This window comes from Python bivittatus, unplaced genomic scaffold (genome assembly GCF_059951505.1).
Source record: "Python bivittatus isolate LINGU-HERP-01145 unplaced genomic scaffold, Pbiv_v1 ctg000700_np1212, whole genome shotgun sequence".
In the NCBI taxonomy this organism is placed as follows: Eukaryota; Metazoa; Chordata; class Lepidosauria; order Squamata; family Pythonidae; genus Python; species Python bivittatus.
In genome coordinates, this window is record NW_028277098.1 from 3,546,306 (window position 1) to 3,574,255 (window position 27,950).

Sequence of the window (27,950 nt, forward strand, 5' to 3'; positions counted from 1 at the left end):
ACGCCGCGCCCCCTCGCTAGGCTCTGTGGGTCCCGCGATTCCGCCTCTCCTTCCACCTTGCCTGTCGGGTGTTCGGACGCAGCTGAGCCGCCCTCCTGCTCTCGCTACCACAGTACCATGCCAGGCCTGCTGCTAGGAGATGAGGCGCCTAATTTCCAGGCTGACACTACGCACGGCCCCATCCGCTTCCACGACTTTCTGGGCAACTCGTGAGTACGGGGGGCGACAGTGGTCGCTGAGCGAGGGCTGCGCTTAGTTGGGCTGCTCTACTCGCTGGCCTCGCTTAAGAGGACCGCCTTGCCACAGAGTGCCATGGATAGTTTGCTCCTTCTTTCGTTGGGTTTGGCGTAGAGCCGCTACCGCGGGCGGAGAAAAAGGCTACCAAGATAATCAACGGTGCTGGAGCAATTAAAAGGGCTGCAGCATCTTCGTGGAAACAGTGGATAACTGTCCTGGGTGGAGGGAGGGGATATCTTCCCTTAGCTCATTAGCTCCAAAGAGGGAAGAAGGCAAAGAAAATCTTTGACTCTACTCCCTCTTCGTTCTACCATCGCTTGCTTTACAAATAAGCAATCTAGATGCACCAGTTGTTGCTGAATTACACTCCTTAGCAACCCCAGGATAATGAAAGGAATACTTTTTTTTTAGATTTTTAATCCCACCCTTATTATATTTATAAATAACTCAAGGTGGTGAACATACCTAATATTCCTTCCTCCTCCTATTTTCTCAACAACCACCACCCTGTGAAGTGAGTTGGGCTGAGAGTGACTGGCCCAAAGTTACCCAGGAGGCTTCATGCCTAAGATAGGACTAGAACTCAAGAGTCTCCTGGTTTCTAGCCTGTGGCTTTAACCACTAGAACCAAACTTGGAGTGTTACTTGGAGCAGTACTTGAGAAAGGTCTGTAGTGCCCCAAGCTGCCCAACTCTACATGGAAAGGAACAAGAAAGGATAACAGCCAACTGTTATTTGCTGGTTGCTATTATTTCATCCTCTCCCATCCCTAATTGATGCAAGGTGCCCAGCCCTGATTTACACATTTATATTACTTTATTGCGCCTTCATTAATCTATCTTCTGTTTTGCTTATAAGCTAGCATGAAAGGTGAAATATAAATAATTATAACAACAGAAGAATAAATTGGTTATTGAACTATGTATGATGTGAATGGAGTGGGCAGGTAATCTTACATCCTAAGGCTGGAACACAGAGTCCCATTTAAATTGGTTGGGCAGAAAGTTCAAACAAGAGAGAGAAAATCATTCACACGTTGCATAAGTTGGTTATTGTATTCATTGTCACAAAATGTGGCTTTCAAAAGAGTTAAGTAAATATAGCAATTAGCTCTAAATTCTCAGAAACCTTTTGAGTATCAGCTACTGATAATATATGCTGAGAAATTATTACTTTGTTCATGTCCCTCTTTTGAATTTTCCAAAATGTTTTGTCCACAAAAGTGAAATGAATGCTGGATCAGATAGCCCTTGGCAAGGTTTTCTTGGGCCCATTTTTGGTAACTGGGTACAGTATTCTTAGGTTGGGGTACTTCAGACTTGTGGTAAATTACAGGGTGCTGATGGAAGAAAATAATCTTAGGTGAATTGATGGAACATGATTTCATTAGGGTATGAAATAAAATAGTGTATGGTTTATAAAATTCCAGTATTTTCCAGCTGCTTTTCAATGACTGGATGTCTACCATACCCACCTCCTCTTCTTAAGCTCTGTTTCTGCAAGCACCTGTGGCCAAAACTGATTTAGACATAAGAGATTGGGTTTGTATTACAGTGGGCTTGCTTTCCTGAGGAAGTTTTAACAATACTTGGATCACAGGGATCAGGGAATCAAAGAAAATACAAGGTTTCTTAATCCAACTTTTATTCTGCTATCCTTCCAATTAAATGTATTCTGTAGCATGAAATGCAGCTACATGCTGTGTGCTATTCATATTTATTTTGTGCTGTGTAATATAGAAATAATTGTTGACCCATGGTAGGCAATCTTTTTGAATTACTGGAGACACATTTGGTATTTTGAGAATATGTTGGAGATCCTCTTACAAAATGGTTGCCAAAGGGAGGAATTCCTCTTCATTAAATAGTTACCATGGTAAGTTTGGCCAGTTGCACAACACCCATTTATTAGAAGGCAAGCTGGTAAGATGATTCCCGGCCACTTCCCAGTTCACAAGATGTTCTCTACTACCCTAGCTTAAATTTGTCTATTTTTCTGAGTGAATTGATAGATTTCCAAGAAAGCACTGGGCAACAATTACCTCATTTTTATTTTCTAACAAAACTCTCAGAGCCCAAAGAGCATTCTTGTAAATAAAGATGATGCTAGAAGCAGAGGCTTTGTCAGCTTCACTCTTTTTAATTAGAAGAGCTTAAAAAAATCAGATGGGACAAGGAAGTGTTCTGGTATTAAGTTGTCTGTCCTTGTAGTTAGAGACAAGCAGCTTTTCTTTGGACTCTGGGGAGGAAACCAAGAATACTCTAATTACATTAGGGAATCTTACTAGGCATGTTTATTTTGAGGGTCCCAATGAGGTCTAAATGACATAGTTTCTGCTATCTATTATTCCATAGTATTAGATAAGTTTTCATGGATCACAATCTACTTCATCAGATGCATGCATTATCCGCTTGAGAAGGAGGTGTTATATATACAGTAGGATTGTGCAATGCTTCAGATTCAATTTCAAAAAGGTGCTTTTTGGGAGGTATTGGGGGCACAAACATAACACCTACCTGTAACTTTTTTAAAGCAGACTTACCTTTTCCTGGGATTTCTCCATGCATCCCAGGAAAAGATGCAGATACTTTAAAGAACTGAAGGCAGGTGCTGTATCTGTGCCCTTCCATGAAAGCACCTTTCACATTTTAACTGTGCGTTGCCCTGCAAACTAACCCAAAAGGTCTGGTTAACAAATATGCTGCCATTTTGCTCCTCACTTCCTAGGCAAGGTAATGGAAGTCTTAAATTTACCATGTAATCTGACCACTGTTTGGGTTTTATAAAAATCAGAGTTTAATAACCTATTACAAACTTTGGTTACAAGGCACACACTAATCCTATCAAGTAAACCTTGTAACCACAGTTTCTTATTTTGCCTGACCCAGAAAACTGTGGTTATAATTTTCAGTGTATGGATTTTTTCAAAGCTGCTAATAATGGCTTGAGCAAAATAGGAAACAGCAGTTGAAGATTTTTAATTTGATTGCTACAAAGAGGATAGAGGCTTAGAAGAAATGCTTGTACAGTACATATGTCTGGTAATAAGCAAAATTCAAACTGATCAGTTTCACTTTATTAAAGGCATACTGCAATAAATTTGTTAACTCAATTTTTGCCAATAGCAAGCCTATCTGGATTATGGGCTGGAATTCTCTTTTTCATTTGAGCAGCAGTGTTATAATAGTGTTAGAACATTCTAACTCAAACCCATACATTTGTATGGGTGATTTCTTTTGATTATTGAAAACTGAAGTCATTCTCAAGCTCATGTTAATCATTAGGCTGAGAAATATATAATGATGATGGATTTCAGAATAGTTGATTTTTATAACTAGATTTTTATAACTAGATTTTTTTAAAAAGTACAGATATTTATGCTTCTCTAATATAGCCCTTTATAATAATGTCATTATTCTGGAAATACACGAAATACAAACATTTGAAGATCATTTGTTCATCTTGTCTTTTTGCCTTAAACTGAAGCGCTCAATGGTTTTAAAGTTAGTGAGAATGCAAAACTCCGTTTTCTTTAAATCAGTGATATAATCCCTTAGGTTAAGCATTAAATTGCAACTCTGAGAGAAGTCATTTCATTCTCAGAGGTACAGACAAAAGAGCAAAGGGTAGATTCCTGTTGCTCAATAGTCCCCCCGCCCCCCGTAGCGGCTATTTGACTAGAGTCCAGCTTGGCATCTTTCAGAGTACTAGGCATTCAGTGCCCATAGTTCTCAGCCAGCATGACAAGGATATGGGGGCTGGGTTTTTCAGAAATTGAAGTTTGATAAATCTGGGGGGGTGCCAAATTGGAAAAAGCTAGAATACAAAATGAATCTTTGCAGTAGGCCAAGGCTGCAGGACAGAACATTATATAGTTGCAAAAGAAACAAAAGGCTTCCTGAATTGGCTGACATAACTTCTGTATGCAAATGTAATTTATATTTTCATCTGACTATCATATGTTTGATGGTAGTACTAAAAAAGCTGTCAGCAGCTGTTTTACAGTGTTGTAGTATGCATGCAGAAACCAAAAATTATCTTTGAAGGGTCTCCAAACGTGGCTTAATGCAATACAGACTTGCTACTTTTCTGCTAGAGCCTCCAAATTGCAGTCAAACTATCTGCGACATTTATAGTATTACAGCATCTTTTGTCTCCCACACAGCCATAGGTACCTGTAATAAGCCACAGTGACGTCAAAATATGATACGTGTACAGAATGGAAATTATATGACCATTGCCTATTTGCCAGTTACTCTTTGATTTAACAGATCCTTGATAATATGAGTGACCTGTGTGTAATATTAAAGTGAGTTCATGCATCTGAATAAGTCATAATTAGGTTTTCTTCTTTTTTTGGATTACTATTTGCTAACATTGAATTGTATAAATCGTATTTTTCTCTTGAGATAGGTTCATGCATCAGATTATGCCAAAAATTATCATGATAGAAATTGTAGACATAAATGAAGCATTTCTGAGACTTCTTAAACCTGAAATATATTTTTTTCAAATTTGGATTATATAACAATGTGCTAGAATTTTGCAATATTTTGTTTGAAATGACCCCATAGCTCCTGGAAGAGAAGATTTATTTCATGGACATCTTTGATTCTTTTATCCTTAATGTGTAAAAAGTAACAAAAAGGGAAGAGTTAGTTTGCAACTATAGCACCATATATGTAACGTGCCAACTCTTGCTTTTATTGAAACTGGCTGCACTATTCAGTTTTGACTTAAGCATTGCTGACTCATACATTGCCAAAGAGAAGTTGGATCTTGCACAAAGGACTTTGGGAAGATATGTACTACTATGAAAAATGTCTGTATGATGAACATGTGTGATTCCACCCAAAGACCTTGAAATGCAGGCAGACCAGTTTGGAGAGGTTGGAAGCAGCATTAGCTATTAATGGAGCAATGGTATGAGGGTTATCCAAGATAATAATATTTTTGGCACTGTGTAATGCTTCAGTTGAGAAGGTGTTCGTGACTGGGGACTGAAAACTAAATGAAATTCTGGATGTTGCATAAAGGGGCCGCTACAACATAAGTGAAAAGAACAAAGATAACTCAGCTGATATGCAAAGAAAAAAAACCCTAGGATTAATTAAAGTAACATAACAGGGCGTACAAGCTTTCTAGCTCTCCAGAATTTTGCCTTGGGCTAGCCCAACCTTCTCCAACCAGGTGTCCTCTAGATGAATTTGATTTAAGATCCCATAATTTCTAGCAAACAGAGGATTATGCTTTGTTTGCTCAGGATTATAGGATTTAAATCCCAGTTCATCTGGGGTATTGTGTTGGAGAAGGCTGAGTTGTATAGCTCAAAAATCAGAGAAAGAAAAATGGAGTAAAAATCACTAAGGAAAAAAATCATTTAAGTATTCCAACCTATAAGTTTTCTAGGTGCCAATTAGCCCCAAGTTCTCTCAGCCCCAGCAAGCCATATCACAGTTCGCCCAATAATTGAAAACAAACTTTGAAAAGACTTTTTAAATCTGCTCTGACTTATTAGGGTTCAGTGCTAACTGCCATGTGGTCCTTTTTCTTTCAGGTGGGGCATCCTCTTCTCTCATCCACGGGACTTTACTCCAGTGTGCACAACAGAACTAGGCCGAGCTGCAAAGTTAGCACCAGAATTTGCCAAGCGTAATATTAAATTAATAGCCCTCTCTATTGATAATGTCAGTGACCATCTCACTTGGAGCAAGGTATTGTGAGAAAAAATAACGACAGCAATGAAAGAATTTGAATGTTACTTTCAACGAGACATGGAAAATGTTTTGATAGTTCACATTTAATGTTTTTGCAGATTTGAAGTGGGTAGTGTGCTGATACAAAATGGGCAGGATTCATTATGTATGAGGGATGGGCGGTGATTTTCAGGTTTTCTTTTTAAAAGAAAAGTTCATTTTAGAGTATTCATTGTGGTTTTCTTTTGTTTTCTGTCTCAAGTGGTAAGACACACTGGTGAATTTGACAACCTGGTGACAGTTATGACACTGCATTTAAGTGCTTTTAAGTGCTACAGAAAAAGAGATTGAGGACGACAGATTGACCATCCTTTTTAATTTAACATTACAATACATGGCCTTGGTCCTGCATACTCATATTCTTCTGTAGTTCTATTATAAAGAGATTGAAACTTCAACATTGGTTTTAGATTAATCATAATCTTTATATTCAAATCTTTAACTGTGGTTTAATTGTGGGTAATTGAAACAAAATAACTTCAGAGTTTCAAGATGTTTTTTAATATATTTATATATTGCGGTAGGAAGCCCGATAAGCGCCAGAGAATTATCTGCAGACAGACCAATATTCATAGGCACAGCTATAGAATTATTTCACTCTTTTGTCCCATGAACAGATGTGAAGGAATAAAAGAACAAAACTTGAAGTTTCAGGCCCAAAACTTTAGGATTATATTTCCTCTAAATGTAATAGAGTATTGTTAATATATGTATGTATGTAATTATAATTACTTATAATTGCATCATAGTTCAGTTGTGAACATATTGCTATAGGGCAGTCTTCACATGTTTAAACATATTTATCAGTAAAGCAATGATTTTTTTAAAGTGTAAGAAGAGAAAATCAAAAACAAAACTAAACAAAAGCAAAAAAGATCATTGTGAGTCTCTCTCTCTCTAAGATGTATATACAGATTCTTGAAGCCATTTTCCCACTTTTTAAGACCATATTGATTAAATAGCAGATGATGTATCCGCTCTGATGTTTAGTCCTGCTGCAGTATGAAATTTATTCCATTCAGATTGTAGTGGAGTTAAATCTGCCTTAGGTTTTTAAAGAAAAATAAGCATATTATCTCCAAATTGATTTGTTATATAATGTTCTGTTTTTATATTAAGCTCTTGAATGTTCTTATAGGTTAGAATTCAACAAAAATGGGATTAACAAATCCAAGTTTCAGGAGTCCAGAAACATTTAAATATTTTACTAGCCAGCCTCCCCAACAACTCTGGGGGAGATGGATGGCATATAAATTTAATAAATAAATAAATAAACTTCCTCTCATTCCACCAAATTCTCTGGCTAGCATCAAGCATTTGGAGAAAGTTGGGTCTTTCTACTTTGTTTTGAGGTTTAGGGAAGGAGTGTTTTGCCACTGTTGTATACATTTTCCACACTGCACAGTATGTCAGACTTTGGGGGGAAAATAGAGAAACTAGAAATGTGAAACTGTTTTGATTGTTATTCTCTTTACAGAAAGGTGAGTTTAATTTATCATGATACATTCACATCTGACTTGTCAGTCTTCAGACCAAGCACAACAATAAATCTCGGCTCTCCGGACTCTTAAGCCAATATTCAGGAACTTGCTTACAGCAGAAGTTTGCAGGCACACATGCTTGATAAGTTGCTTTCCTGCAGACAAGATATAAGCCATGTATCCATTAAAAAATCTGCCTGTTGCAGAACATAGAGAGATTGAGCACTACAGAAAAGTTGGTTCTAGGGTTTAAATTCTAGACCTTTTGCTCCAGTCTTTTTGAGTGAACAAAAATTTGGTCATTCTCTTCTCACCCCAGAGACTGGGAGACACCTAGTTAGTATTTATATAACAGGGTTGTGTCCAACTTGAAACTGCTGGTTCCTGCCTCACCATTTGCAGCACTTAGACATACTTATCTCCATTTTGCAGGCAGAGGTATAGCCTTATTACAAGAAAAGTGACAACATAAATAGACTTTAGGAACACTTTATCATTACGCTTTCCAGTGTTCTAATACATGACAGATAAAAAGAGTTAAAGTTCGGATATGTATATACCAGGAAATGAAAAAAAAAGCGCATAACAAAGCTGTCAAATATGCTATTTAAACATGGTGCTAAATAGTTGGTAGTACCACTCTGACAAGACAGCTTGTTGCCTTGAGAATACAAGCAAAGGACAGCATCTTTGGAACGTAAATACATAGTTTACTTGTTCTGCAGTTGTATTTTTGTCAGTGCTAGTAAGAGCTAAACATTTCATGCAGAGGTGCACTCTTTCCAAGACTGCTTGCACTTTCTGAACTCTAACCTTGAAGTGCACATAGACCAAATTCAACTTAAGAATGTGTTTGGTTATGCATATTTAATTGTTCTATTATTCCCTGGATATTAATAGAGTAATTAAATATGCATAACAAAATACATTCTTAACACAAGCTGTATAATCTTGTGTTGTATTTACTATTATCTTTTTTTAAAACTGGAAATAAGTGCTTCTACAGAAATAATCACTAATTTCTTATAAACAAAATAAAAATAACCATTTTGATCCAAACAGCAGCACCGTAAAACTTTTATTAGATCATTTGAAAGTATTCCTTAGTAACATTAGATGACTCCAGTAATGTGGTTATACTGCTGCTGTTTACAGATTTTTTAAATTATTGTTCAGCTGCTTTTCCAGAAACTGGAAAAACAATTCCTTTTCTAGGGAGCACTAGCAAACATTGCCTATGTACTGGTTGAAAACAGGATATGAAAATTACTAAAATAAAAAGTCAACCCTGATTTCTAAAAAAAATAAATTATGGTTGTCTCTTTTTAGAAGAAACATAGTGGATAAATGAGTAGGTATTTTTGTGCTGAATCCTCAAAGGAATCTCAAGATGCTCTCTGTGTTGTAATAACTTAACTCTTCTCCTATGGGGAATTTTTTTAAAAGAAAATTTAAAACAATGATTTCTTTCTAAACTTCAGAAAATTTAGAAAGAAATCATTGTTTCATATGCACAAAATACAAGTGTGCAAAATTGACCTTATAGAGCTGTAGCTGCAGATCAGTAAATTATGCATGTAGATTAATTTGACTTTCAGTTAAAAATCTTATGCATCAAAAGCAATATTCAAAAAGGTGACGTTATTTAATTTTTTTTTTTTACTCAGTTAAAAATGAAACCAGGAAAGTTTTTGTCTTGCAGTTTATACATAAAGTTCAGACAAATTGTTAAATGAGAAAAAGCAAAAATATTCAGTGGCATATATGATAACCGGATTTGCTTGCTCCCCTTCCCAAAAAGTACACAAAAGTGTGCTGCTCTTGTCACATCTGCTACTGCCTACTCTACCCTTTTTATGGTAATTATTTGTCCACATCCTCTTAGTGCACTTGCATTTAGTAGGCAATTAAAATAATGTCTGACTCTTCATATCTGTGGTCCAGCCATCTGATGCAACCATATACTGTAGATTGTGGGGCATTTGGGAAGCATTCATGGAAGCATGGAAAGAGAACATCTCAGATTGAGTTTGGTTCTTGAGTACTACAGGGAGTCCATGTTCTTTCCTTGGTAATAGTAGAGAAATGGTTTGCCACTGCCTTCTTCCAGGTTATATTTTTTATTTTTCAGTCTAGATTGCCCTGGGATTTCCTGATTGTTTCTTATCTAACTAACAACTCTGCTAGTTTTTTTGAGATCTGGCTAGCTGCTGGATGTGCTGTATGACCCACATGTAGGTCAAAATTTCACTTACCAAAAAGCATTCAAGTTTTTTTGACAGTGGAGTCTTGTCCACCTGTATTAACCATAAAATATATCTCGATTAATCATAAAGTATGCCAGTATTGTCTCCAGACAAATGGAAAATACCCCCAACATGTTTTTGTTTGAATCTTCCTTCTGCTGGCAGTACATAACCACTACCTAGTTGCCTAACTAGAATTGTGGCCCTAGGCCCCCAAATTTTCTGCTTCCCTGCTTTACATCTTGTGCAAGAAACTAGGGTAAGATGAAAACAACCAATCCTGGAAGCTACAGGTATGACATTTCAGCTAGGAGGCTAGTGATTGGCTTCTTGTATCAGTGGTCAGTACTGTGGAGAGCCAGTACTTCAAAAAATAAATTGCTCATCTAGAACAGATGTACAGATATAAATCTTAGTCTCCCCATTTTGACTCTGACTTTTCACATTTTTTTATTAGTACCAAAATCTGTATGAATGGAATGGAATGTCTCAAAAGATAGGCTGCCTGCCTTGCAACATGTTGCTATTTTTTTTATTAACCTATGTTTTTTGTTTATTTGGGTTATTCTGGCTTAATGTCTCTTTTGAGTGTTTTAATCATTTTTATAAACTACATGGAGGGCTTTTGAAAACTACAAATGTTTTTATAACTAAATAAAAGAAATAGCACTAAGTTTTTGTACAGATCTGACTTTGCGCTAATTGTAATTGAGCAAGTTTGTGATAAAACACTAAATTTTCCCATCCTGCAGGACATCAATGCCTACAACGGTGATAAGGCTACAGACAAACTCCCCTTTCCAATAATTGCTGATGCAAATCGGGAACTTTCAGTCCAACTCGGCATGCTGGATCCAGATGAGAAAGACAAAGATGGAATGCCTTTGACTGCTCGTGTGGTAAGTATCCAGTGTCCATTTAACATTGTGTTCCTGCAGGCTGCAGCTTTCTCAATTGCTTATATACTATTTATTGCATTATTTCTATTTAATCTGTTATTATTTAACCAGATGAGGAGCCTGTGGTCCATCAGGCCTCCTCATGTAGCTGATAAGCGTGTCTGCAAGAAATAAGATTGCTGACATATCTAGTTGAAACAGGATGGGTTATGAAATAATAAAGTTAGAGTAATAGGTAATATTATTTAGAAACCCAACCATATAAAACAGATTCCAGAAATTGAGAAAAATAATAAGCCATAGTTGCTAAGCTCCATTTTAGACTAAAAAAATAAATAAGTTAATGGATGGATTTTCCTCTCATTTTTCAGTTGGTGTGAGACTTACAGGTAGTCCTCGCTTAATGACCACAATAGGGACCAGAAAATTGGTCACTAAGCAGGGCAGTCATTAAGCAAATCAGTACGTGACTGGACCTGATTTTACAACCATTTTTATGACAGTTGTTAAGCAAATCACAGTCATTACGCGAATCATGTCATTCAGCGAAACCAGCTTCCCCAATGGACTTTTTTTGACATAATTCGCTTAGCAATCATGTGATTCACTTTATGACCACGGTGATTTACTTAATGACTCATAAAAATTTCACAGATCACAATCACATGACTGCAGGGGTGATGCAACAGTTTGCAACAGTCATAAGTGCAAGTGCAGGTTGTAAAGCACTTTTTCTGAGGCTGTCATAACTTCAAACCATTGTTAAACAAATGGTCGTTAAGTGAGGACTACCTGTAGTAATCTGCCCTTTTTGTGCTTTGCTTTTATTCTCATGTATTTTTTTATTAAACTTTTTTTTAAAAGATATAAAAACAGGAGGAGGGAGGAACCACCCTGTGTTTTGAGTACTCGGCGCTGTCACACCTGAATAAGTCCCAGTGAAATAAGAGAGCTACCTAAGTTTACACAGCAACCATTTCAAAAGAATTGTTTTCATTGTACAGGAACATTCCCATCTATTTCTCAAATTTCCTTTGTACAGAGCACTTGTAATCTTACATAAATATTTGAAACTCATTTGAGATGCCTCTCATTTAATGACAAAGAAAACATATCACAATGGTGCCAAGTTTAGGATTACAAATGCAGGGTAAATTATTTTGGACAAGAACTTTAGCCTCAAAGGCTAAGTGGAACAATTCCTATCCAAGAATTCCATTTTACTAAATGCATTGCCCAAATAATTTGCTATTTGCCATAGGGAAAATATAACACTAAAGAGATGGAGAATTATAATTCCACAAAAGATTGCCAAGAAGTAGATGGTTTGTAGAACAGTAATTTATGAGATATGTTTTATTTAGAATTCTGTAACTTTGCTCTATAGGTATTCGTTTTTGGCCCAGATAAGAAGCTCAAACTCTCTATCCTGTACCCAGCAACCACTGGCAGAAACTTTGATGAGATTCTAAGAGTTGTTGACTCCCTGCAATTAACAGCTGTTAAGAAAGTTGCTACACCAGTTGATTGGAAGGTAGCTGTTTGTTTGTTTAAATCCACTTAATCCAAAGTTTTACTCAGATAAAGTAAAAGTTGTTGAAACAGATTCTTTCTAAATATTGTGGGAGTTGCTAAATATAAAAAAATTCAAATAGACTGCATAATGAGCTGCATGAAGTTATCAGAGAAATATCTCCTGACAGTACAGTTAGTGTTGTGAGAACACAATTAGCATCCTAAATGGAAGTGTTCCTGGTCCTGATGCTGAGAATTTTTTCAAAAAAAATATTGACATATTTATGAAAGCCCTGTAATCAATCTTTGGGCTCCTCAGGCATAATCTCTTGTACACAGTCTTCAATTCCTGATAATTGTATTCTGGTTTAGGCTCTTGTGCCTTGTTGTTCTTTGTAGCATCTCCACTAATAATCATTCCTTTTTTTTTGCATATTAAAATATTTGGGGTAGTTTTATATATTTATTATTCAGAGTAACCTGAATTTGCTGCATTTGTATAGTTTACTTTTTTCAAAGCAATTTATACAGCTGAAATATGGGTTTCCTAATACAGGTCCTATAATGCCCATAAGGTCATCAGTTGAAAGTGCAGGGGGCAAGAGGAAAAATGATAAAGAAACCTTGTGAAATCTTGGTAAATTTTGCTTCTGTTTGGAAAGCCATGACAAGAGGTTTGAATATCTGTGGAAGAGTATTCCAATTTGGTGATATGTTTTATGGGCATGAGGGAAATTGTTCTGTAAATTGCCTGTTTCTGAGTACATACAAGAAACCTTGTTTGTAAATTATTTTAAATGTCTAAGGCAATATGAGACAAAATAACTAGCCTTGTTTTAGCTATAGATTGTCTTTTTAAGAGTTGTGGCAAGAACTCCTTGGCATGTACTTCTTATCTTTTGCATTCTCAGGACACACACTTGTAACAAATACTTGAAGTATTTCTCTTGTTCTGAATTGAGGTAATATGTGAGATACAGTCAACTAAATCCTGTTCTTAGATTTGTGCAACCGTATGAATGTATTAGGCAACTATATGAAGCATATTAGACATTTCAGTTATAGAAATGTCCATCATAATTTGAAATGTAGAGTATCAGCAGAAACATATAATACAATTATATAGTACAAGATGGTAGTGTGTGTTTCACATATACAATACAGTATGCATTCATAGACTGAAGGTTCTAGTCTTTGCCAAATAATGGAAATTGGGATATTATCCAAATAAGAGGCGTATTGATTAATTTTTTTTCCCCCTTTCCTTGTGAGTCTGGAGACCAGGTCATGGTTATTCCAAGCTTATCGGATGAAGAAGCCAAAAAGCTGTTTCCAGGAGGGGTTTGCACTAAGCAACTTCCATCGGGCAAGAATTATCTTCGTTATACCTCTCAACCTCAATAGCAGTTGTGAAGAGAAATCATACAAGCCAGAAAGCTGATCACTGGGACTTTGCAGGAAAGGTTGCTTTAATTGTGTGGAAACATACTTTGAGAGGCTGTTGCAAAAGGGAAGCAAAGTATCTATTATTTCTTTTAACCCAGTGACTGGTGTGGCTTACAGCATCAGCCAGTCAGTTTTGCCTTGTTTTGTTCAAATGTAATCAGTTTTCCTGACCCTCTTCTTGGAATTGAATTTGCCACTTTACATCAGTACAGATTTTTCTTTAATCTATTTTCTATTCTCTAGCCACATACAATTATGCTTCATGAACAGTAGATTAACTCTTTCCATTTTTTTACCCATTAATGGGAAACAATTTCTGTCATGTGTAAAAAATTCAAACCTTGCATTATGTTTGCAAAATTATCAGAAATAAAGATTTTTAGGTTCAGTTTACAAAATACACTGAATAAACTGTTAGTATTATTTGGGATTTTCATTTTAATCCACTGTATTAATTAAAACTTAATTCAGAAAAACTTGTGTTAACTTTGTTTATGCTTAAGGTATGGGATGGGTTTAACAAAGATGTGTCCTTTTTTATTTAGCTTATTCAGAAAATAAAGCAGTTAAAATGTTTATGTGTTACTGTTCACTCATTCTCAAATATGTCAAATAATATGTTAATGCAATTTATGCAACATAGGTCCATCATTCAAATTCTTTCTAAAAATAAGTTTTGCCTTCCAAATCTAGTAGAATCTATATCCATCTACCTCTCTGCTAATGTTTCAGTTATCTTAATCCTTCTGGAAGAATTTTTAGTTCAGTTGGTCCCTGCTGATAAGTCTGTTTGCCTTGGAAGAAAGGCACAGTTTCAGATTTAAATTATTATGGGCCCTCACCTCTGTTCTTGATGTTAATAAATTTTGGCAGAATCACCTTAGAATTAAACGGTGAGTCCTTGATTTTGATTTATAGAGATAACAACAATAAAGTTTCTCACTGTTGTAATGGAAACCTTTGTGGTAGAACCTTCAAATTACCTACCTATTCTAATAACATCCACTCCATCTCATATAGAACAGCATTATCACTTGCTAGATTTAATGTTCTGCCATGGGTAGTTGAATCATATTGTATCCCAAGGTTGCCAGTGTGTCAGAATCCTGCACAGGTGGCAGCTCATTACACTGTTTCTTTTGTATTGGGATGACTGAGACAGTATTGTATGTGTTGCTATGCTGCCCTCTGGCTTCTTGAACTAATAATGCTCTTGTTAAGCAATTGGTGAGAAGAAATAAAGTGCTAGTGAAATCCTTGCTATTTATATTCAGAAATATCTAGGAGGGTTGCCAAATTTTATGGGATTGTAATTGTTGTAAGAAGGCTCTTGTTTTAACATTGGAGATGTCCAAATATATTTGATTCATTTTATTAATTACAGGGATCTTACTATATTGCCTTTTATTTGGTTTTATGTGATTGTGTTCGATTGATCTTTGATCATAAATAAATGAAAGCTCCAATATTGCCACACTCATGGAGTGCATGTAGGTTGGAAGGGAGCACAGCTGCTTGGCCAGCTCAAAGTAATGCACTGATGAATTCCTGATGGATGTGGCTGATGTGGCAAGCAGCCAGCAGTGGCAGTGACTGGATTTATGTGAAAGGAGCTCTAGTGATGAAGGTTTGTGGCTTGCCTGCTTAGAGGGGAATGTGGGCAGTAAAAGCCAGGTATGCTTGCTGATAAGCAGTGGAACATTGGTGTGAGACCAGTGGCTGCCATGGATGGGACTGTCACATTGCCTTCTTTGTTATCAACTGGAGAAAAGGAGAAGTATATTTTGTAATTCTAAGAGGTCCAGATAAAATTAATAAAACACACTTTTGGCACATGAGGGAAATTGCACACTTTTTGCCATAATCAGTTATGCAATGTACACATGTGTATTTGAACAATGCATTTCCTTTTTACAATCCTGAATTTTGTGGAATTTGAGAACAGTGGGAATGTATAGAGTTGGAAACTGCTTGCATATCACGTAACCCTCTGTAACCTAGAGGGACATACATTATTTTGTTTTATTGTAAGGCACAGAATTGTTTTGTGAGTGGAAATCCAATCCATGGTATTGCAATTATTCTAACATTCAGTGATTGAAGAGTATTTTTTTTGTGTGGAATAAGTGAAATACTTTGATTCACAGAAGCTGATTTGATAGCTTAGCTTAATTTATTTAGATTTAGAATTTGCCCTTAAGAAATGCAACAAAGTTATCCATATTCAACCCTTCAATCGCTCAAGATACTATTAAATAAAGGTAGTCCTCGCTTAACAACTACCCTGTTTAGTGACTTTGAAGTTATGATGGTGCTGAAAAAGTAACTTTATGACTGGTCCTTGCACTTATGACCATCGCAGCATCCCCATCGTCACATGATTGAAATTTGGGCACTTCGCAACCAGCTTCCAACAAGTAAATGGAAAAGCCAGCAGTGAAACTGCAAGTCATGGTCATGTGATGTCTTGCTTAACAACCCATGGTGATTAGCTTAACAACTGCAGTGGGAGTGATGTAAGTCCAGCATGGTCACATGATGTTTTGCTTAACGACAGTGTCACATGACAGAATTGCTGGTCCCAATTATAGTCATTAAGCAAGGACTACCTGTATATTTGTCATATTACAGGGGCATTGGAAATGCTAAAAGGAAATGGAGTGAGGTTTTCAGTAAACTTAACTAACAAATTGGAAGGCAGAAGTAAATCTCTAAGAGAAGTTTATTATGGATTATGCAAAGTTCAATACCTGACATGGGCCTGCAGAAAACATTTCCTGAAAATAAAGCAGTAATTAAAAAGGTAAAAAAACTCTTTTATCCAAACGGAAGCTTCAAGTACTCACGTGGCGTAGCCAACTTTGTGAAGATAGGAAGCATTATGTCCTCCAACTGCTGTTTCTGATCAATAAAGTCTTGTGCAGTAGGATCTTTAGTATTTTCAAGCCAGTCCAACTTGGCCTGACAGGCTTTGATGGAGGTTGTCTACACAAAGAATAAACAAGAGTATCAACAAAAACCAGCACTTGCTAAACTATCACTAGAGGTAATCTAGCCAAAATGTAGGCCATGCAAGCTATAGTAACTTTTGTATGATTTCAGAGCATGGAAATTACTTAACATCTTAAAATATTTATATTCTACTTCACTAGGGTTCTTGAGAAATTTCAAAATACAAAAACACAGAACTTCTGAAAATTCTAGTAATTCCAGAAACTTCTTTTTATGGTAGCCTTCATGTGCATCTCCACTAAACAGATCCTGCCTTTAGACTGCAAAGGGAAAGGATAAGAATGCAGGCTGGCTTTCCATATCACCAGCAGCACTCTTCATATATCTTCCTCAAGACATGGAGGCACCACAGCAAAGTTGGTATGTTGAGTAGTGATCGGATAACTTCTAATAGAAAAATGCTTAGTTTAAAACCTTGCATTAAGAAAAAGGACAAAGAGAGGAAGGGAGATTCCCCACAAGTGCTCCAGACAGTTGCTCCTTGCGAGGAAACCATAAGACAGTGGTCTCTGGCAGGTTTTGAGCACTGGGAGATGAGGGAATAGCCATCTCACTCAAACTGCGGTCGGTACCTTTAAAAGGACACTAAGTTCACTTCCTTTTCTAATCACATTTGGAAATTGCTTATTAACTACTTTTCACCTATTAGAGACCTTTGGATCAACAAGTCTGAAAACAGGTGAGTCTGCCTTCAATCCTTAATGAAAGACAATTTTAATTACAAGCTTAAGAACTTTTAAAAATTTAAATAAACAGCAAAAAGCTAATTAAGACTTTGGTTTTAGAAAGTTATAAATGGATTAAGGATCCAGGTTTAAGATTTTGGAATTAATTATAAAGAATCCTTCCTGTGGATGTTCTAGAAGAAATAGCAGAAGAGGAACAAGTTTTATCTGACAACACAGAGACAGTGTGGACACTGAAAGTGGATCTACAAATGACAGGCTACAAGAATGATATGGAAAAAGATGTCTCATTGGACATAGAAAAGAAATTGGTTGATTCTTTAAAAATCAAAAAGGAATTACAAATAATAAACCAAGAGAATGACCTGGATAATTCTTTTATATTGGGTTTACAAAAGAGGTTTGTTAAAGCTTGGATGAATCTTGTGAGAAGGGGCAAAAAAGAAATGAAAATAAATCAAGTTCTATGACATTACTTGAATGGATTAAAGATTAAGATCATTAGAAGTAAAAGGAATATAAAGTTGGTTTATTTGATCAAGGTTAAAATAGATATGTGGTTATTTCTGACAACCCTTAATGGACTTTTGCTGACACCAAAATTACTGAAATGATGCTTTATGGATTTGTTTATAGATAAGAGATGGGACATGGGTTGAAGAAATCACTGATTGTAAATTAAGAGGAGGTGAAAAGTTACTAAAATTGTTTATACTTGTAGTGATGAAGGTTGAAGTAAATTCTTTATATATTTCTTTTCTCTTTCGTTAGTATATTCTTTTCTTTTATTCTCTATGGTTTCTTTCTTTCTTTCTTTCTTTCTTTCTTTCTTTCTTTCTTTCTTTCTTTCTTTCTTTCTTTCTTTCTTTCTGTGTTAGTTTTTAGTACTGCAGTTATAATCTTTAATAAAGTTATTTAAAAGAAAAAAGAAAAACAACCCACACTAACCACATGCTCCATTACTAAAGTAACAACCCAACTTCCCACAAGAGGAGCTATGTAAGAACATTATTCAGAAGAGTATAAACACACTGCAGCAACCCAGAACAGGAAACAGACTGCCTATACAACATCTTCCAACAAAATGGATACCCATGCAACTTTATCAAAAAGTGCCTGACCGCTCAATCCACTATAGGACAACAAACACAAGCTATGAAAAGGGTTACCTACCATACATCAAAAACTACTCAGAAACAACCAACAGACTATTACAACCACACAGCATAACCATAGCACACAAACCAACTCAAGCCCTCCAAAACATCTTAAGTAAACCAAAAGACCCAGCAGCCCAAAAAGAAAAAACAGGAGTCATCTACAACATACAGTGTAAGGACTGTAACAGCCACTATGTAGAACAGACAGACAGAAGACTAGCAGAGCACATCCAGGAACACCAACTAGCAGTCAGAAGACATGATGAAAATTCCTTAATCTCACAATATGTGGTAAGACTCTACAGTTTCCACTGGAAAACTGTGAGCATCCTAGACCAAGGCAAATCCAAAAACACTAGGGAATTCCTGGAAGCTTAGCACTCAGACAAATCAGCCATAAACAGATACATAGAAATAAACCATATTTACACACCATTCAAAAGAGACAACAAAAAGCTAAGAAGGAAACAAAAATATCAGAACACATCCTCTCCAGGAGCCAACACCCAGATAAGCAGAGATTAACACTAGACAAGCAGAAAATACCCTAATCAAGGAACTACCAAGCAGAAAACCACATCTCTACCAACACTGGCGGGGCAAGCTATTGTATATAAATGGGGAGCAAACCCCACACTCACTAGCACTGATGATGTTACCTGTTGGGTGTTGGGTAATGAAACCTCTGCAAGCAAACAAGTTCAGAGAGCACCAAGGACTCCATAGTAGGAGGTGATGCTATAGAATTTATTTCATTTTTATCATCTTTTTTTCTCCATACTTGCCCCAAAGCCTATAGGACTCCTAGCTTTCTCTTACAATGGTCTTACAGGGAGGATGCCAAGTAAAGGCATCCACCTTGAAGAAAAGTGGTGGCAGCAGTAACTACTACATCAAAGCAGGAAGGCAGAGCCAGAGTGTGTAAAACTCCAGCAGCTTTTGGAAGAAGGGAACTGAGACGTTTCATCTTTTAACCTGCCACTACATTTATTAAATCCATAGTGCTGAAACACCATTGTCCTGATTCACATGGTATGCTAACCCATATTGTTCAGCTGTTGCTTTAGATGTCATCCTCACCTGAACTACAGTCTAGCAGCCTTAAATTTATCCAAGAAATAAGGTGGGGAGTGCAGAACAGGCTACAATTCTGCTTTTCTAGTTTATTTTCTATCATCATGGGCAGATGACAATTAAAAAAAACACAGCCTAGACATGGTAAGGAACTAACTTTTCCCTATTTCATTCATAGAGGCCTTGACTCTGATGGGACAAAACACCCATTTTTTGTTTTTAAAATGAGTGGCTCGATAGATATGGAGCATGGAGCATGGGCATCAAGCCCTTTAACTGCAGAGTATAATTTTTTAAAAAAGCACACAACTTTCTTTAATATGTTTTAATCCCAAGAATTAGGAGTCAGAGTACAGAATCTTGAGAAATGATATAGGAACCCTCCAGCCCTTGTTTATTAGCAAGTTCACTAAGGTGGGGATCCCTTTGAAGATTTTGAATTTCTTTTGCCTAAAATATTGCATAATGGACTAAGAGTCTGTTTATGTTACAGCCCTGTCTTCAGATAAGGAGGATGGAGAAGAAGTGGAGCTAGAAGCATCAAGTGGCAAGTATACTGTTACTGTACTGGAGGTCCCGGCAGTACTGGAACCAGTGGCTCCGTCTTGTATTGACAGTCCCAGCAAGTTCCCCTGCCTGCATCCACTGACAGTAACTAGAATCAGAAGCACAGTCATTTAATCCTAGGCAAGGTGCTTCATGAAGGTCTAGGACTTTGAAGATCTGAAAGGCCAGCAAAAAGGCATGTGAGTGCTAATAGGAGGAGACTCTGCAGCTAATGATATTGCAGCTGTCTATATCCTATGACAGCTTGGTAATCTATTACTTGGTAGCCAGCCAGGCAAGTACAGAAAAATGTATTAAAAAAACCTGTAAAGGGATCTCACATTGCACCCATCGTCTTGGTTTAAATAACTTTTACCGTGGTTAGCATAATATCTGAACTGATAAAGAGCACTATGTGATAATGGGCTGATAATCAGAAATTGTACTTTATTATAAAGTAGGTTTGAAATTGATATTTGTGCTAGCTATGATTTTACATGATTGACAAACCATAGTGACCATCACCACTGCTTTCAGAGTTGCAACCATAGGGACAAGAATGAATTTATGAAGCTATATGGTAAGAGAATAAAAACCAAAGCAGACAGTTCTGCTTACTGTGGATTTGCCTGGGGAGGGGTAAGCAATAATGAATATTGATTACAGTGTTGAAACTGAGTCTTGATTCCCTTATCCTGCTGGCCTATCTCAGATAGATAAAGTAACAGAATGAAGTTGGGTTTACTGTTATTGTCTTAAGCTCTAAGTGAAGCTCTTCAGATAGTCAAAAAGATATACAGTATATGAAAAACAAGCAGTAAAATAAAGGTGTGATATTGTTAGTATAACTGCTCTGCCATTCTTTTGTCAAATAGATAGCAAAGGCTAGGATGTATGATGTATTTGAGAGAAGCATTTCGGAAACAGTTAATTGTTACAAAATAGTATCAAATATATTTCTAAACTTTCATGCATAAATTCAAGTATAAAAATCCAGTAATCAAAATGTTGGATTTCCTAGAGATTTTCCAATATAAAGAAATATTTGTTCATATATTCACTTTAAATATCAATGAAATTTATATTTGAAACTATAATCAACTAGTTCCAGGCTATTTGTTTTTATTTGTGTGAAACAATACTGTACAGATAATATTTTTACTGCAATTTGTTCTTTTTCTATTGTATTTTAAAAGCCATGGGTGGTCTACATAAAATGCTGTATATAACAATTAGTTGTTCAGAATATTTATAATCTACAGTCATCAACAAATCTTGACTTGAAAATATTTAGAATTGGCAGTGTTATCTAGAGGTCCCCTGCTTCATGTGATATTTCTTCCAACTTAGTCTTTGCAAAAGATTGAAGAAGAACTAGTATGACATGTGAAACTAAACTTCTGATGACCCTATAATACTTTTATAGGGTCATCAGAAGTTATCAGTAACCATCAATCAGCAACCATCAAGTATGTTTTGGCATTAAACATATCTTTTTAATTCTCATACCAAACATACCACTGACTACTTAAACTTTAGATTAAACTAGCCAAATTTAAACTAGCCACAATATAAAGAAAACAAGTACTTAATTAATATACCTTATCTTCTTTATTAAGCCTTCCCTGAACTTTCTCAGGATCTGTGACTGTTGCCTGGACTTGGGAAATAAAATTGCGTAAATTCTGCTTGGCCTCTAAAAAGAAAGAGAGAATAAAGAGACATGAGAAGATCCAAGAAATGCTGCCATTCTATATGATAGCAAGTCTACCAAAGTTAACTGGATTATCTACATCATCTAGATTCTTCATTTATTCCCATTTTGCCCTAAGCAGCAATACATTTTAGAGATTAAATTATATGAGATTTTTCTAGGAAAAAAGTAATTGCTGGGGGGTATATTTTTATTGGGATCACAGCCAGAGATTGAAAGATTAAACTGCCTTCACTCTCCAGTAATCCTGATGAAAACTGCCCCTACCTACTTCGTTCATACTGATTTTTTAAAAGGTATTGACAAGAGTGCACATGCACCTATAACTGCCTGTCTGCCTTTCTCATGTTGGTTTATCTCTAACTGTGTTTGGAATGGCAACCAATGTCTTTTCTACTAGTTTTTAATTTATGGATAGTATCTCCAGAATGGTAAATTTCCTTTGCAATAATTTCATTATCTCTTGTTCCTTGTAGACATGACATATAGAATCAAGGCACATCACATAGCACATAAGGGATCTATCAGAATGGTATAAACAGTCTACCTTCCCTTAAGCTCTCAGGGCAGAGAGAGACAGATGTTACATTATGTCATGCTCCCATTTATGGGTTTTTCTTTTTACTTCCATACATGTTCACTCCCTCTCTGTAAGCACAAAGGTCCATGAGTTCAATTCCCAGTAGATGGTTTGAATCCCATATAATATCTGGCTATCTCTCCTATTGGGGGAGATGGGCGGCGTACAAATTTAACAAACAAACAAACAAACAATTACATCTATGAATCCCAAATAGGATGAAACCAGTCATGTAGTGCCCACCTCCTGGTGATCAGTGTAACAAGCAAGGAGTAGAGGATGGCAAAGACAGCATCTAATTTCTGTTCTGCATCCCCTCTCCCTCTATAAATACCCCAAGGTGTATATAAACCATAGAAAAAGTAATATGTCTTCTCCCTGCACCCTAATAACATGTAAAGGTGTGGTCTGAGAAGCAAAATTAACAAAGCCTCAAGTCATGTTTATACAGCTTTGGAGAAGGTAATTAGAATAATAATTTAAACAATTTCCATAACTGCATCTTTTTATATTAAAAACAGAATTTAAAATTTTTTCTGGTATAATTAAAGCTGCTTACATTTGGAAAACAACCATTTATTAGAAAAATAAAATAACATTTGTCAATGACTTTTAGTCAATATTCACTAGGTTACGGTCTTCAGAGATGCCTTATTCAGAATTAGGGAAAGCATTATGTATGCTTACACATTTTGACACATGAGCAAACAATTATTAGTAGAAAATATAGTAAGATTTTCAAATATCTCTATAGAACTATTAATTTTCTCATTATTTCAGATACAGGCTGAGGTTTTCATGGGATCTGAACTGCATTTCAATTAAGCAACCCACAGTATCTTCTTCCCTTGTGAATGGCATTAATTAGCCAGCATTCACAAGTCAACTGTACTAAAGATTTCTTTATCTGATACCAACTATAAACATAACATTTTTAAAAGAACAAGTATGACAGGCCCTCTCCCAACATCGGTGCTATCTAAAATATAGGGAGGTAAAGAAAGGCAAGGATCAGCAGGGGAAGAATATATAAATAATTCAATTATATGTAATTTGTGTTCATAACACCATGGTAGAACTAGGGACAAGAGATGTCTACAACGTATCATTTGATAAATGTAAACTGTGTTTTAAGAGTAGGAGGATATTCCCAGTTTTAGACATTTTCTATTCTTTGCCCTGAGGCTGCTATGTTACATTTCTTTACTGTGAAATGCTTTCCTTGAGTTCTTACTGACATCATAAGACACTTTTCTATAAGATCTGGAGCTCCTTTATGACATCACGGAATCTTCCCACAGCTGATGGGCTGATATTACCTGCATTCAAATCTCTCTAGTGCCCAAGCTGGAAGCTTGGTTATCATGGAAGGATTTATTTGATTAAGACTCTTTTGTGACAGTCCATAATGAACCTCAAAAGCCATTTGCTGCAACTCCTACACAAGGAACATCCTTTACATAGAGACATTTTTGTCTGAAAATAGCATAAAATGTTTCTGTGTGGTTCTTGCCAGATTTTTCTTTTGTGGACTATTTTCTTGATGCAAGATGTTGTCGGTTATTGTGAACGACCAGCCTGGACAAGAGTTGCTTGGGAAATGACTCCACAGGATCTGGAATTGGTGACTAAAGAGCAATCTATCCTCTTTCATAACTCAATATGTCACATAGTCCAGTGTTTTACTGGCATAGGACTATCTAAAGGGTGCCTAGAAGTATTATATGCTAGTTGCAAAGTGGCACTCGTCATAGCTGTAGGTTTAACTGCACACTTCCTTTTACACAAACTGAAACTGACAAAAAGCACAAAGGTAAGATTTGGATACCAGCTGTGCAATGAAGAGGATGCTTCATCCATTTCCAGTTATGCCATTGCCTGGCCTCTAGATTTCATTCCCTACCCCTAACTCAGAATCCTATGAATTAAAAATAATGCTGTCTAATGATGATGTAATTATTTCATCTCACTCACATCCCTAACATCTGTCCCCCAATTCTCCAAAGCAGATTTAGTGGGAATGCTATTGGATTGCACTTCACATTCTCCACCATATATATATATATTCTGAGTAATATATAATTGCCAATTTAGTGTGGGCACATGCATATTATTAATTATTTTAATCCAATAAATTATCCTCATTGAATATCTGGTTCAACCAGCCTGCCTTCCAGATGTGTTAGAATTGCAGCTCCCAGAATTCTCTGCTTCAGCATGGAATTCTAGGAGTTAGAGTCCCAGTTCATCTGGAGGGAACTCTCTTAGCATTCAAAGAATTATAATTTCCATAGTTTTTTGAATGGCTAAATTCTGATATAGTCTGGTACAGATATGATTTGTGTTGCTTTGCATTCAATAACTTAATTATGATATTATGATAAATCCAAGCTGTATTCTAAGCTAAATTTTGTCTAATTTAGATTTTAAATGGTATGCATATATAGTGCCCAATCTGAAGTAAGAAGCTCCAAGCCAGGTGGTGTACATTCTCAATAAAAGTTGTAATTCATGGTAAAGAAGTAAAAATATCTAACTCTGTTGTAAAGACCCATCATATCAATGTAACAAAGTTCAGCTCTCAGACATTATCTTTATAGAAGCTAACAAGCATGGAGCCAAAGGCATGGAGCAGATATTTTTATGTCAGAAAATCAAAACAATTCAAGACAATGAGAATATTGGGGAGGGGGGAACTTTGGGGTGAATTCTGAAGCAGGTTTAGAAACAGCTGAGATGGGGGCACCAGACAAAAATCAACAGCAAAGGTAACACCTAAGGAAGGCATAATAAGCAGTAATGAAAATCTGTTACCAGAATGTAATATTGTAGAGCGATTACAGTATAGCTTTATACTAAATAATTTTAAATAAAAATATTTTTCATGCAGAGAAGAAACGAAACAATCAATTATATAAATTATTCCTTGTGGTTGAAATAAGAACAGGCTAAAAGTATTTAAGTCAGTCTGAATGTAGAATTTCTGGATATATTTGGTGTCTGTTTACCTAGACACCAAGGTAAACAGTGGTTCCCAAGGTTTAAAATATGGACCTCTCTATATGTAAGGTTAACAGTCCTATTACTAGCTTTGATCTTATGCATTTAACAACAGCCTGAATTCTGACACTTAAGAAATTGAGTAAGAAAACCTTTCTTGACACTTTTATTTGTATGACAAGAAAAGCATACATTACTTATTATCTGCATATCAAACTCCAGTTGAAAGCTATCTGCTACTTAAGATTATTCTTTTTTATTTTTATTTAAAACAAAAATGTATTTTCAAAAAAGAGATTATCTACAAATGGACAGATAATTACTGAAGTTATACAATTAATGCTCACTATAACATTAATAAAAGATACCAGAGTACATTGAGTTGTTTTCATGATATAAAAAAGAAGTATAAATATTTGAGCTTAATGCAAATATCTCCACTATATTATTATTTATAAATGTTTAAAACAACAATATTAACATTCTTGCAATTTTTCTCACTTGACAGTCAGAGAACCCGACAACAGCAGTATCAGTTGTCACAGAAATAAATGATGACTATAGCCACGACATGAACAAAATGCTCTACAAGTTAGTGACTAACACTTCCAAGATGATGAAATACATGAAGCGTGTCACCCATCGTCACAAAAAAGAAATCAAGTACCGTAAATTAAACAAAAAGAGAAAAAATGATGAACTTGATGAAGACGAACAGCTCTTCCCAGTTTGTCTGCACAACCATAGCTCCAGTGCAGACACCATATAATATATGAGCCCAAAAGTTTCTTCCTTCCTATGTTTAGTTCTTTACTGAATATTTGGAGTGCTGCCTCTGATCCAGTAAGGTGGCAAAGGAAATAACAAACCTCCAACATAGGTTGCTGGTATGTTTGAGATAGATTCTATGCAGGACATTATGGATTGTACCGAAGAAGGCACAAAGAGGCTATTAAATGTTGTTTCAAAGTCAAACCAAAGTGATTTGCATCTACAATATCAATAATTAAAGAGTGTATTTGGTAGATAAAGCTGCGAGTCTTCAATATGATCTTACTTCTGTTATAAAAAACTGGGACTGACAAGTGTTTAATAGAAGGTTCCCTTTTCACAGGGAGAAAAGTGCTGTTTTAGCAGTTGCACATCCTTCCCACTCACTGGATTTCAGATATAGCTTTACCACTCACATAGCAATTCTATGTGACAGAAAAAAAGATGGGAAAAAAATCCTTTCTTCCCAGTGCTCCCTTGATATGATCTCTGCTCAGGGGCAACAGGCAAGCAACGATCAGGCATAAGGCAAGTGATCATAAGAGAATGAAAAGATGGCCGAGGGGTTCAGTAGCTAGAAGTCAAATTTATGTAAGTTGCCAGTGATCATAAGAAAGGAAAAGAATCCATTTGTTTTACTTTTCAGCCTCTGATCATTCCCTCAGAACAGTTTTACCTGCTTTGTTTTAGTGCTCTTGTATGGTGATCAGTTACATTTTTGCCTCCGAAGACATCTTGATAAGAAATAATCCTTTTTTGAGTACTGATCAGATACAGACAGTTCTTACAAAACGACAAAATTATCAAGAGTTAGGAAAAGGGTCACTATTGTCACCCAGGCCAGACTAATAAATATGACAGTATCAATAATACTTAAAATACTTTTACAAGAATTGCAAAGTAAGAATCATGGCTCTGCTAAGGAGTGACCAAGGGATTCAGGATGAAGGTTGGTGGGAGAGAGACACACCAGAGATCATACCTTGTAGTATTAATCTTACTGTCAAAGGTTGGTTTCATACAACATGCTGAGCCAAAACTAAACAAACTACATTATGGCTTGATGCATAAAGATGGCATTCTCATTTTGATAGCAACTTTTCAGGTTAGCAAATTGTATTGAAAGGCACAAGCTTTAACGAACTATAGCTCATACCTTTTAATAAAATGTGTCTGAAAAGGTGCTACCAGACTCCACCTGATTTTTGGCTGCAACAGATTAACACAGCTCTCCATCTTTAGAGAGTGAGTTAATTGATCTCTCTTTTGATTACATACAGCCCTTATAAGTGTGAAGGAGCAATCAGGCTGCAAAACAGCACAATAGCCTTAGGGTTGCTAAAAATTCAGTGATCTCTCACCTGATTCCAAATTAAGAATGTTTATTAAAGAATTAAAGTGGGATTGCAAATTTAGGTAAAGCAAGCAGACTGAAAGAAATTAGTATCTCTATTTTGCATAAAATAATTCTAAGCAGCATCTAATCCCCAATAAATATTCACACACATCTAGTATGTAAGGCACAACTGTAAATGTTACTGAAAATGGACAGTTGACATTATGAATAATAAAAAACTTGAAATATAAATGCCAGGGGACACTGGAAAATTAATTATTTGGGGAGCAGTAAAAAACCTTTGTTTTAACTCATATAGTACATTAATAAATATTGTGGTTGGTTTAGCTTTGGCACTGTATGATATATAAACCCAATAATTCTGGTTGGTATGGATTAATGTGTTGTGTGAACCTGTGATTTATTCAGTAACCATGACTGTACTAAGCTATAGTTTGCATGATAAGTGAATATCTTTTAGTTCATATCCA

At 36.0% G+C, this 27,950-nt stretch overlaps 3 protein-coding genes across 6 annotated transcripts in view; 2 read left to right on the top strand and 1 right to left on the bottom strand.

The window, feature by feature from the left end:
* Positions 1–14,156, top strand: PRDX6 (peroxiredoxin 6). Its single transcript, XM_007425142.4, has 5 exons — positions 1–209; positions 5,795–5,951; positions 10,473–10,619; positions 12,007–12,153; positions 13,407–14,156. Exons 1-5 carry the CDS (start codon positions 118–120, stop codon positions 13,536–13,538), a joined length of 675 nt encoding a protein of 224 aa, XP_007425204.2. The 5' UTR covers positions 1–117; the 3' UTR covers positions 13,539–14,156.
* ANKRD45 (ankyrin repeat domain 45) overlaps positions 7,447–27,950 on the bottom strand; it is a 26,963-nt gene continuing 6,459 nt past the window's right edge. For 3 of the 4 annotated variants that reach the window (XM_088154287.1, XM_088154290.1, XM_088154286.1), the window contains exons 4-6: positions 21,660–21,754; positions 16,427–16,565; positions 7,447–7,629 (exon numbers count right to left, since the gene is read on the bottom strand). In XM_088154287.1, coding sequence (XP_088010413.1) covers positions 7,514–7,629; positions 16,427–16,565; positions 21,660–21,754 — 350 coding nt within the window. In that variant the 3' untranslated portion in view covers positions 7,447–7,513. Of the gene's footprint in view, positions 7,630–9,729; positions 9,772–16,426; positions 16,566–21,659; positions 21,755–27,950 lie in introns of all 4 variants that reach the window. The other variant, XM_015887549.3, reaches the window with a different exon arrangement.
* On the top strand, positions 23,320–27,762 carry TEX50 (testis expressed 50). The gene is made up of 2 exons (XM_088153247.1): positions 23,320–24,165; positions 25,861–27,762. The coding sequence occupies exons 1-2, from the start codon at positions 23,845–23,847 to the stop codon at positions 26,119–26,121; spliced, it is 582 nt and encodes a 193-aa protein (XP_088009373.1). The 5' UTR covers positions 23,320–23,844; the 3' UTR covers positions 26,122–27,762.